General features: G+C 33.4%; 1 protein-coding gene across 3 annotated transcripts; it reads left to right on the top strand.

Moving 5' to 3' along the window:
- The first annotated feature begins 1,317 nt into the window (after positions 1-1,317).
- On the top strand, positions 1,318-10,811 carry LOC120067951 (uncharacterized). 3 transcript variants are annotated; one of them, XM_039019599.2, is made up of 14 exons: positions 1,318-1,626; positions 2,275-2,348; positions 3,670-3,747; positions 6,202-6,277; positions 7,774-7,838; positions 8,206-8,307; positions 8,494-8,583; positions 8,657-8,731; positions 8,835-8,867; positions 9,008-9,088; positions 9,461-9,523; positions 9,651-9,725; positions 10,147-10,200; positions 10,278-10,811. In XM_039019599.2, exons 1-14 carry the CDS (start codon positions 1,584-1,586, stop codon positions 10,485-10,487), a joined length of 1,119 nt encoding a protein of 372 aa, XP_038875527.2. In that variant the 5' UTR covers positions 1,318-1,583; the 3' UTR covers positions 10,488-10,811. The 3 variants fall into 3 exon arrangements, with proteins under 3 accessions (XP_038875527.2, XP_090164741.1, XP_038875528.2); XM_090308615.1 differs by having other exon boundaries at positions 1,343-1,637; XM_039019600.2 differs by having other exon boundaries at positions 1,385-2,163.
- Positions 10,812-13,056: the final 2,245 nt, after the last annotated feature.

Genomic DNA, 13,056 nt, shown 5'->3' with positions numbered 1-13,056 from the left:
AAAATGTTTTCTTTAAAATCAAGCATATTGAAGATCATAAAGGGTAACATACCACCCAACCCAAATCACTTATTTTCATATTAGAGTTTTAAATAGTGTTAGACATTCGACTTCCAACTCATTTAGAGAGAGGGACTCCACAAAAGCTTTACACCCACCAACGCGTTAGGTATTCATATAGTTCCACAAACACCAACCAATCGTGATAGCCTTGTTCGAATGGTCAACTAATTACTAATCCAACCACAAATAGTCTGTTGGTGTCCAGTCTCCTTACTCGTTAATAAATTACTTTTCATTTTAAATTTTGGGTCACTCCACTATAAACATATCATTACATTGTCATACACTGTGGGATAAGACAATTATCTACAATATGTTAAAAGTTATTGTAGGGTCAATGATTTGTTTCACATGCAATAAATATTATATGTTAAGTAATATTCATATGAGCAAGATGTTCGTGATACAATACCATATCAGGGAAGAAATTAACGAGTAATATGTATAATACAACATATTACGATATGCTATTATAAAAATAATAATTATACAATTTACGATAGAAAACACGTTCATAAAAACTTGCACGGTATTATATCTTACATAGGTGGAACCCATAATCTCGTAGCGTTTTATCAAAAGAATGTTCCTGGTTTACCAGGACCCATGATGATTTTTTAAATAGCCTTGTGATTAAAGATATATTATCACTTAAAATTTCAAAACCATTTAAATTATAATTTAAAATTTAAATCTAAAACCAATCATTGATCAAAATCATTGTTTCCAAATTTATGTATTAGCAAATCAAATGCACATTTGAAAAACACAAGTATCTAAAAAAACAATATTTTTTAATAAAGAAATTAAAAAACGAGAAAAAAAAACCAAGGACTAAAACTACAACTCCGTGCATCACAAAAAATAATGTAAGCCAACGAGGGAACTATCAATCCACTCTCTTGAACATTAAGAATAGTCCAATTCAATAACTTACGAACAACCAAATTAGGAGAATAAAGAATAAATCTAACCCAAAAATATGATTATATAAGGTTTTATCATCCACACTATAAATCTTCTTCAAACTAACTCCATATAAAGAGTGATGCGACAGAGTTAACGTGAATATCATTATAACTCGTAAATTAATTAGACAAAATTTTAAAAAGCCGTTTCATATTTAAGTCAAGAACAACTATGTACTTGAAATAACAAATAATTTTGGTATCATCCCTTTATCTTAAAAAAATTAAAATAAAAAGGATGATGAATAAATAAGAAATAAAAATGTTTAAAGTAAAGAAATATAAAGGGGGAATATCGTAAATTACCAATTAGCACAATTTGATTTTTGCGAGGTCTCATTAATTTCCTTCTTGGCGAATAGGGTTGCTACGTTGCAAACTTGCAGCTTGGGTGAAATTTTGCCACCGGAGGCTCCTCGTCGTCCACCGACCACAATCCGCCGTGACTCCACTGGGCGAGCTTCCATTTTCACGAACGTTCCGATGCTCAACCTCCACTGCACCGCGTAGTCACCGCAGCACCATTCTCATTCACACATCGTTGCCACTTCCATGGCGATTCCTTTTGGGAAGATCACCATTCTCGTTGGAGCTGGTTCATACACAGTAAACTTAGTATTTTATTTTTTCTGGTTACTGAATGTGACACGCTGTAATTTATTGCTTGCTTGATCGTGGTTCGGGGCAGGGAAGTTTGATGAATAAAAACTATAGTTTCAGTTGTGTGGGAAGGTCGATACTTGGTCTGATTGCGTGGTTTGATTGTGGCGATTGGTTGTCTTCTGTGCCGGAATCTTAGCATTGAGGTCATGTGTTAGCTCGAGGATCTTCCAATATGATCGACGTATATAGTGAACTCGTGCTTGTTTAATTTTCCAATGTCGATTTTTTTTTTAACCCTAATACGAGTGGAACCACTGTTTGTTTGAGTTTAGCATCGGTGTCTTACTTGACTTTATAGTTAAAGCTTTCGTGTGCTGTAGTCGAGTCTGCATACCATGAATTGCCAATCTGTTTGTCTGGTTGAGTTTCAAGGAAGTACGAGCTTGAGTTTCAGATGCTGAAAACATTGCGAGTGGGAGACGTCTTGGATTTCTGTCGTACTTGCACTAAATCATCATGCCATTTGACGGTTACTTTTTGAAAATGCATTGTTAATTGTATTGTTTGCAATGCTAGTTCGTCAGCTTTACCCGAGTCATAGAGAAAATTGGTGCAAATCACGCATGGTCTATTATTTCAGGTATTGTTGGCTCTGTTCTGGCAAAAGAGGGACGGCTACCATATGTATCGGATTTTGCCTCAGGTGCCTTTAAGGTAATCTTCTGTATGATAACTTTCTTCTTATTTCTAGCACGAATGGTTGAAAAATGTGAATTTTGCAGTTGAGTTTTTTTCTTCTCTCTGGGGGGTAAGGATGCTGAAGCAGAGTGATAAAAATAAAATAGAGTGGAAACCAGTAGAATCCTCTAGAGCATCTTAGAAACTGAACTAGTGCTTTAGACTCGAGTAAAGTAAACAAATCTGAACACATATATTATTGTTGGCATCTGATTACTTTGATTGACATGCTTACCAAAATATTTTACAAAAGCTATATTTAAAGAAGAACATAGCTCATCTAGGGACAAGCAAACATAATGAATTGAGACTTAGATGTGGAAATTCAATTGGCATTGGTACCTAGTTTTTATCCAAAAAAAAAAAAAAAAAAAAAAAAAAAAAAAAGAAGAACAGGAATTAGTATCCAGTCAGAACACAGTTTCAAGTCACTGGCTGCTAACTTGAGCTTTTCGTTATAGGTTTTGTTTTGGCAGATTTCTTATTTCCCCTCTGTATAAATGCACAACTATTAAAATGGTTTCACATATATTTCTTCTCCTTTGATAGAAGGTGTTCTTTTCTCCCTTTTTTTTTTTGTTATGCATTAGTCTCATTTGGACTTGATAAAAAAAACACAGTCTTTTCTGTTTATTTTTTTTAAATATTATACATAACGGTTGTTTGGTTGGAGATGCCTCTTTGTAAACCTTCCAACTAATCAACCGCCAGTTTTCTAATATTAAACCAACAAAGAACGGACAGTTTGGTCGATTTTTTCGGATTCTTACCTTCATTTAAACTTAGGATCTTAAATAATTTACCTGCTGTTAAGAAACTGTTTTCAGCTCAAAACCATGCACTTGCATTGTTTTCCATTTCATAACCAAAGGACATGACATGCCTTGTACTCAAAGTAGATGTGGATTCCAGTTATGGCTCATGGGAGGGTTATTGAGACTCTGCTGTTCTTGACTGGAGAATGATTGAGTAATAATTTAAATTACTGGATTAATGCAACCTAGCAGCTTAAATATTAGGATCAATAGTGATGGGATGGGTTTTTCCTCCTATTTATCTCGGTTAATTTGATGCTCTGTGATTGCATATTGATGTTTTGTTCTTGACCTTTGTTTGTATTCTCTATGAAATGAACCTTCTTAAATTGCAGACGTTGTATCTTTTGTTTTTTGTTTTTGTTTATTTATTCATCTGTCTACATATTGTCTGCCAGTACATTTTCCCCTCACTTTTCCAAATTGTTTGTCATTCCTGTGAATTTTTGTGGTCTTAAATTTTTGCTGTCTTCTATTCACAGATTGCTCTAAAGCGTATTCGTCAAGATGACTCTGGCACTACAAAAAGCAAACCACGGAATGATTCTTTAATGGCTCAGGTGTGTTCTTGAACTGATGATCTTGAACAAAGTGATTTAATTGTTAATTGTTTCAAACAATTGTGACTAGCTACGGTTCTCAATGAAGGAAAGGTTCCAACTATTCTCTCTTACCATTAACAATTTCCATAAAATTTGAGATTGCCATTTCTAGTCTATTTTTTAAGTTTCTTTCAGCAGCCTTTCCCCCTTCATTTTACCATGTGCTCAAGTTATAACTTTTCTTATGAGTTTTTGGCATTATTGATGCAAGAACACAAAGTATGAGGTTTACATGCTTATTACCAAATTGTTGCTTTCTATTTTTTGCGCTCTGCTAATGTTGACGTGTTTGCTGTTGTCAAATACAAAAGAAATCCTTGGGATGACCAAGAAGATATTTGTTGTACATTGTAGCAATAAGAATCCACCGAAGTCAAGTCATATTAAAATATCTGTTGATTTCTCTTTGGAAAACCAGAGAGTAGCTCAAACTGCACAATTTTGTAGAATTTTAGCTTTGCCTTTAAGCAACACCTCAAGGAATTCCTGAAGCACAAACCTAGATATCTGGGGAAGCAGAGCATTATATCTAACTGAGACAAAATGAAGGACCAAGCCTCATAAATTAGAGATATTTCTTATCAATGGAAGTTGGAAAGGTTTGCATAAAGAATTCTGAATAGAGAGACTCAGCTAGGTCCATCCCCTGCCCTTCTTGGTTTTTGGGTTTGACAGAAACAAGGCCAGATCGCAGTGATATATATATATATATATAATTAAATTTTTTGAAAAATTTAATAGCTTTTTTCCATGATAATTGGGATTGTATCGAAATGAAACTTTTCTTTGCCTTATTCTAAAGAAGGAATAGGCTACGGAGGTTTGGGCTTTAGACCTATAGGTTATAGGCTTGTGACTAGTGTGTATAAGGTCAGTGCCAAAGTGTTGGCTGATAGATATAGTAAGGTCTCAGGACAATTTTTGAATTGCAAAGGGCTTTTTCTGTGGGTAGATAGATCTTAGATCAAGTTCTCATTGCCAATGAGGCCATAGTGGATTATAAGATTCTATTAGTAGGAAAGAGTTATTATTATTATTTTATTTTTACAATAAACAACATAATGAAAAGGAATAAATGTTTAAGGGATACAAACCCCCAAAGGGAGTGAAAACAGAGAAAGAAAAAGAAAAATCATGAACCCAGAGGCAATTACAATCGAATAGAGCTTAGCCTTGGGAATAATTAATATATAAATGCTTCATGCACCATTAAAGTGACTCGCAAAGAGGTTTATCATTCACCCACCAGTCTTCCAAAAATGCATATTGGAGCCCTTCCCAACAAAGCATTTAATGAGGTAAAAGATGAAAATAATAAATTTATAAATGCTTCATGCATTATTTAAGTGACTCACAAAGAGGTTTTTCAATTTTCACTCACGCACCTGTCTTCTAGAAGTAGACAACCAAGGACTCCCCAACGAAGCATTTAATGGTTGAGGTAAAAGATGGGAAGCCAAAAGCCATCACTTTTGAGAGATTTTTATTAGGCCCTGTTGCACCACCATGTGCAACCCTCAAAAGGGTGTGGATCATAACTTTGTGCCACAAAGTGTCAAGCTCCATGAAGAATTGCCACAACCATTTGGCTAACAAAACAAAATCTCATTATGCGAACTAAAGCTCCCAGTCTCTAGGTCGTCCAATTCCCCCAGCTTCACCACCATTTCCCACTTAACCAAATGTGACCCTCCCCCCTCATCTGCCTCTTCCCTCAAGAAATTCCTCCTCACTCTTCAATTACACTTGCACACAAAGATCAGACTCGTAAAGAGAGATAAGAAATAACTAGGAAGCCCACTCAACATCTCCCTCTTGAGGTCTTTCTCCCAGAAGACAACCATTTCCGAATCTTATCCACCACCAGATTCCAAAACATTTTGCTTCTTGGGTTACATCCCAATGAAAGCCCAAGATATGAGGATGGAAGCTAACCAACCTCGCAACCAACCAAATAGGCCCAAGCACTTAGCTTAGAATGAAAAAAGTTAAGGAATAAAATAGAACATTTCCCCTATTAATCTCAAGTCCCAAAATCATTTCAAAAAAGGAAGAAACCATTGGTTGTTGATAACTCAACTAGAAGGCTGCATTTGCGAGAACCAAATGGTTTACTTTCATAGGTTTTTCATTCCTTTTCTAAAGTTTTATGACTAATATGATAGTCTTGTTGTTTTTTGCAACTTCAATAGTTGGTCTTGTTAGAAATTTTACTTTATTTTCTTTTAGTTTGAGTAAATGTGCCAATTAAGATCCACCTTCTTTTGTAATATTTTTTTCCCGTTGTTGTAACATGCTAACTTGATTATCTTTTCCATGACAATTTCATTTTGCATGTCGCCATATGATGTTTGTACTGTTCTTGTTGTTTCTAGAATGGCAGTTGGTTAATTACCATCATCTCACTTACAGGTAAAAAGCTTACGTGAAGAACTGCAAATGTTAGCATCAAATCGTCAAATGACAATTGTGACTACTGGCGAGAGAGGTCTTCTTTACCTATATTTAAGATTGCTTCTTGGTTCTTTCATGATCAAATGATTTTTGTTCTCTTAAAATTCTTGTTTTAAAGTTCCTTTTTGACAAAAAAAATATACAAGAAACAACTGTATCCAACTTTTCAAATTAGAAATTCCCCTTGAAACATTTCTGGGATAATTATTACAACATGCTTTCCTTTTCTTTTTTTGGAAAGAAACATTTCATTGATGAATGAAATAAGGGGAGGACCCCAGAAACCACAACATGCTTTCGTTTTCAAAAAATAAAAAATAAAAATTACAACATGTGATCAGCGATCTACGCCAACTGGAATTCTTTTTTGTAAATCTTTGGGGTTGCCTCATCTTTCCTTCTTTTGAAGAAAATTTCCTTTTCTTTAATAAAGAAAAAGTAGAAACAGTCGAAGGGTTACTTTTAATTTGGTTTTTTTTGGATGAGAAACATGAAACTAAAGGGCAAAAGATGCCGTGAAGAGTTGGTATATACATTTGTCCATTTGGAAGGTTTTGGTTTTTCTTTATATTCGTCCTGTTGCGTTTTGGGATGAGCTGCATTCTTTACCTTCTTATTACTTGAATAAAGTTTCAGTTCTCTATTAGAAAGTCTAGATGCTATATTTCTATTTTAATATGGCAAGAGATTGCTAACCTAAATTTTGCATGATGCTGGCAATCTGTTACTTCTCTCTGATTTGTTTTCAATGCTTCTGATTTAATGTAAGGCATGTTTTCAGAATATCTTAGCATGTCCATTGTTTAGGTTATTTAGTTTATTACATAATTGCTGGTGCCTCTATGTAATAAATAATAATATTCATTTTTCTCAATAACTTTCTTTTATAGTAAAAGAAACATTTCATTGATAAATGAAATCAGGGGTACACCCTAAACACCTAAAGGTGATTACAGAAGAAATTGCCAATTGATAACTAAAATAGATAAGCTATAATGTTTGAAAGGGTAAATCTGCCAAAAAGATTCTCGAAAAAGCTGTCCATTTCTTTCTCCCCACAAAGTCCAAAAGAAAGCACGCAGTAGGGCCAACCAAATCGTCTTCTTGGTACCACCAAAAGGATGACCCATCATTATAGAAACCAGAAGATCAAAATAGTATGGGACATGATATCAACCATCCAAAGGCCTTCAATTCAATATTCCAGAAACCAGCAGCAAAAGGGCATTGCAAAAATAGAATATCCAACTTAAGTTTGAATACTTGAATATTTCTCACTAGCTTTCTTTGCAGAATAATAATAACAATAATATTAATGAGTGCTTTCTGTGTATAATTAAACTACGTGACTGTTTTGTAATGTTATATGAATTTCTAATTTATGTTTGATTAGTGGCTTTTAATTCACAATGAGATTTCATGTCTCAGGAACTGCAACGTTTTCTTTTGTTTCATATTTCTTCTCTATAAACATTAACTTTTTCTTACCTTGCTATTATCTTTTAACTTTTGTAATTTTTTTGTACTCAGGAGGTAGAAAATATGGCGTAATAATTCTCGTGGTTGTAGTAGGATATGGGATCGTTTGGATGAAGGTAATTGTGTGATTCGTTTGTGTACCGTGATATTCCCGTAAAAAGTTGTTTCTTTTACAAAAAAAAAAGATATTCCAGTAAAAATTTGTTTGATATTCTTATTAAAAAATTCCTGTGATAACATGTTGTATTACTTCCAAACTCAAGTTGAAACTGGTGTAATTGATCATTTTCATATATTTATAACACCAAGACTCAATATTTTTAATCAGACAAAAAATGGAATATTTTAGTGGTAGTATGGACTAGCCTACGATTTCCTCTCTCTTGATTCTATGGCCCTTTGGACGTGCTGTGTTGCAAGTTGGGATTGTTTGCCTCTTTAGAACCTTTTGCATATATAAGGCACAGTACAATTTTTTTTCAGGGATGGAAACTTCCTGATATGATGTTTGCTACAAAGCGTAGTCTATCTGATGCTTGCAGTTCTGTTGCTAGGCAGCTCGAGAATGTTTACTCATCCATTTCGGTAATATCTTCTGCCTGAATGTACTTTTTATCCACAACAGCATTTTTTACTTAATTCTTGGGCTTGCAAGATTTTTTGAAATCTCATTTAAATTGCTGAACTCTGAATTATTGTAGAGTTTATTAGAAACATTTTGATTATTTCCAGTGAATCAATGGCTTTGTGACTTGTTATGTGATTGTCCAGGCTACAAAACGGAATTTATCTTCAAAAATGGACCACGTTGACAAAAGTTTGGATGAATCTTTGGATGTCACTGCTGATACAAAAGAAAAGGTATTGTTTTTCTAAAGATAGAAGGGTTAAAGATCATTGACTGAACATTATATTTTCTTTTTGTCCATGAAAGGTATCAGAACTACGAGGTAGATCGGATACTTTTGGCAGGGATATTAAATCCGTTCATCATGCAGTCCAGACTTTGGTAACTACTTATCGATAATTTAACTTTACCTTTTATTATTCCTTCTTTGTTATTTATCTTTCAAGTTTGAATTCAAGATTGACCTGTTCTTTGTATGCTATAGGAAAATAAACTTTGGAGTTTTGAAGGAAAGCAGGTGAACCTTCTTTTTTGTTTTGTTTTCATTGCAATATTTCATTTGATGTTCTATCGTTTTACTGTTGTTTCCAGGACGTATAGCCTAGGCAGTTGGTGGTGTTTAATAATGATTGTTTTGGATTTTGATTCTCTGCTTAGGACCGAACAATTGAAGGCCTTAAGAAATTGTGTAATTATGCTTGGAACATGGAGAATCGAAGGACTGTGGAGCGTACTCAGGCATGCATCAAATCCCTTGCTGTTTCTTTTTCTTCTTCTTTCTTTTTTTCTTTAATTTGAGGGGAGTGGACCTTCTTACGTGGTATCTTGCATTTCTTGTCACGCAAATGTAGAATTCTCACTGTGAAATTTGTTATTAGTTACAATTGTTTTTCATCTTGTAGAACTCCAGTGAAGTGATATTCTTGTCTGATATTCATTATTTTCTGAAGTGTCTTTGTGTCTTGCTCCATTAATCTGATCTGTATTGGTTCAGATCATGGTTCGATCATTAGTCGTTGTCTGGAAAATTTACATCATTGAGATCTAGAAATGTGAATCTTTAAATACATACATTCACACACCTTTTGCATATAACTGTGAACTTTGCAGGCAATTCCTTCTAGTTCCTCCAGGCAAGCTCCTGAACTCCCTCCAACAACACCGTCGCCCAAGGTAAATTATGAGCATTTATCTGTTTGATCATGCTTTCACAGAAATAATATCAGAATGGTGAGAGATTTGATACTAGATAGGCGTAAATAGCACTTTCTGATTGTTGCATTTTTCTGTTTTTCATCAGCAAAATCGGTCGTTGCCGATTGGTTTTTCACCAGAAGCGCTGTCTCCCTCCGAGTCAAATGCTTCTTCTAACCAGGTTAGTTAATTTTACCCTTGAATAGATGACTGCATTCTTTGAAAACGTGAAAAAAAAAACTGGCAAGATTTCGGGAAATGAATTCATATCATGTTGGCTGCATGCCTAAGTTATTTAAGATTACAAGTCTTTTGATAACCAAATATGACAATGTTAGACGATTGATTGTCCCTTCAAATCTGTACACGTAAGCTATCTAAATATTAAAAAGAAATACACCAATTTTCTCATGTGCAAATTTGTTTACGAATTGTTTGACTTGCAATAATTAATGTTAGCTTTTACATGCTTCGAATTTGAATTGCTCGAGCTTTTCCTCATGATTTATGGAACAGAGAAGCACACTATGAGTTTGGCTTGTGTCAAAAATACAATCATAACTTACCAAAACTGTTACACTTACGCTATGATTCAATCTCAGGCACAAGTTCAAAGGCGATCCCTTCAAAATACCGTCTCAGACCCTGGCTTGATGGTTGTCCTATATTCTGAATTCATTTCATAGCATTAATACATCTGTTCAATTCTAACACTTATTGGTATGCTTGGCAGTTAATAGGAGCTACAGATTCAACTGCTTCATCCGCTCCATCTGCTCCATCAAGCGGTAGCCTTGATACAATGTCGAATGGGACTGGTACATCCGATCCCGCCAAAAGTGAGGCCGGGAATTCTGGTCTTTCTGGACTTGGATTTCTTACCAGAACGAGGAGTGCAATGAGTGCAGTATTCCGACAGTCTCGCTCAAGTGTTCAATCTTGAGTAACCCTTCTTTTTGTAGAATTATCAATCAACCTGACCGGTCGCGGGTACTCTGAGGACTTGTTATATATCTAAAGCTAGCAGTGCCTAACCCAGATGAAGAAGGTTTCGTATAGTTTCTGGTGGGTACAGAATTTTGTAGTTATGATTACAAAGCTCCTTTCTTTTTCTTCATTTTCTTTTCTTCTTTTTCTTTTTGTTTTAGGTTTCAAGGTGGTTATTCTATTTTTTTTACTGTCTTAGATAATAAAATGTTATAAATTGTAATGTTATTGATGGATTCTGAAGCCTTTTCCCCCTTCTTAATCTTTGGGGTTCTTTGCTTGTTCTTGGTTTTGGTCCGTGGAGTTTTGATTTTTTATCCTTTGGCCTTTTTTCCCCTTGGTATTTTGCCCCGTCAAATTATTTTCCTCGTTATTTTGAATTAGGACAATGACCTTAAACAAAGTTCTGTAGGTTGTGCAACTGTGTCCTTGTGCTTTAAAGAGAGATTTTGAACCGGATCATGACATGTTCATAATCTGCAAATTCATGTAGAAAAGAATGCTGTATTAAACTGAAAGTTCTCAGTACCATGGTTAGGAATCCATTTGATAAGGTTTTATCTATTAGTTTTGTGATCAATAAATAAATGTTTGTCTAACATATGCTTAAAATAACGAATCAGTTTCTTGTCTCAAATGTATATGTATTTATTCCATATTAACATTTTGAGTTGTCTTGTTCTTTAACTACAAAAATTCTGTTTAATTGGTCCCTGAACCTAAAATGATGGACAAATTTTTATATTGTCAATTGTGTTTACTACATGTTATTAACAATTATTTTTTAGCATATAAGTTTGGTTACTAGAATAATTTTTTTTTTAAAAAAAGATAATTTAAAACAAACACAATTAAAACTAAACCATACGCCCAACTATTTGATAATTTTAAATTTTTTTAGAGCAAGTTCATATTCAAAATTTAGCAGATATAACACATCTATTAGTTGAGCTTTGCTCTCAAGTTGGGTATGTTTTGAAAAACAACCAAGTTTGCTAGTTGTAAATTTTTACACAATATTTATAAATTATTGAATTCTTAGTCAATTGATTCTTAATAATAACTTAAAACAAACAGTTTGTTTGGCTTTTAAATTATTTTAAGAAAAATATTACATAGTACAAAATCATGAGTAGATAAGCTTATTCTTAAAATTTTTTGACACTAAAAAGATGGTCATGATTTATGAAAAGGTTAAATTATAAGTCCAGTCATTAACTTTCATGTTTGTACCAATTTGGTTCATAATTTTTAAGAATTGTCATATAGATCACTCAATTAAAATATTACGAGTTTTCAAATTTGTAGCTAAAATGTTTCTAAACTTTGAAAAATATAATAAGTCTTTAAATTTTATTAAAAAAATTATTTGAAGTTTTAAATTTGCATATGATAAATTGCTATGATTAATCTTGAGCTTTTAATTTCATTTTTTTAGTATAATAGGGGTAGAGAGTTCGAATCGCAAATCTGTTGGTTCATAACACATACTATGTCATCTAAGTCATGTTCTCTTTATCAATTTTGTGTCTATCATTGAACTATTTTACATTTTTAAAATCTATCAAACCTATTAAACAATAATTGAAAATCTGACGTCAATTCTAGGTAAATTGATTTTTTAAAAGAGGTTGAATATAGCCAAATCTATTAAGTCGAGAGTCCTATTTTATATTTTTAAAATAATAAGACCTAATCAACACATAAAATAAAAGTTTTATCAACTTATTAAATACATTTTAAAATTTGAACACTTATTTATCACAAACGTGGAAAATTAGGGACTATTACGTAATTTAATCGTTTTCTTCCACTCAAGAGAGACTTTCGGCCCATTTAAGAGCCCAAATATCCAAAGCCCATCTGGCAAAGGAATCGTTTCCCGCCTTTTCCAATTCCCGCCATTTCCAGGTGCTAAAACTCCTACTGAACCGGAAAAACCCGACCGGCTTGGTCGGTTAGAAAGAAATCTGGACTTTAAAAGTGAAAAAACCGAATATTTTGGTTTGATTTGGTTTAATTTTCAGTTTAAAAAATTAATAAATCAAACCTAATTGAATCCAACTTGTATAAATATTAAACTAAAAAACATACTACTTATTAATAAAACAATGTCCTTTTCTCTAAAAGGAACTTTTATTTCACATTTAATTATTTGTCATTGCAAGATTCAAATACTAAAATATTAATTATGCTTTTCGTTGCAAGATTGCGTAATCTACAAGCCATCTGAAAGTGTTTTAAAAGAGAAATACATGATATAGAAATTAAGCAGATTCATTTAATTCAATAAATATAAAAATAAAAGATTTAGCATAAACAAACTACTAAACACAAATATATATTTTAGTTTAGAAAATGCAAACCTTCCTCACCTTCTCCTTTCTTTTCTATTTCTCAATGCTAGCTTGTATTGTACCATCGGTTAGTGATCTCGAGTGACGACACCGAACCAGCCGTTCGGTTCAAAATCTGAAGATCGGTTCGGTTATCTAGTGTTGAACCAACCAAGCCATGGGTCCATC

Source organism: Benincasa hispida, chromosome 12 (assembly GCF_027475165.1).
Source record: "Benincasa hispida cultivar pf3 chromosome 12, pf3_genome.v1.1, whole genome shotgun sequence".
NCBI classification, from domain to species: domain Eukaryota; kingdom Viridiplantae; phylum Streptophyta; class Magnoliopsida; order Cucurbitales; family Cucurbitaceae; genus Benincasa; species Benincasa hispida.
This window is presented reverse-complemented; position numbering and strand designations above follow the sequence as displayed.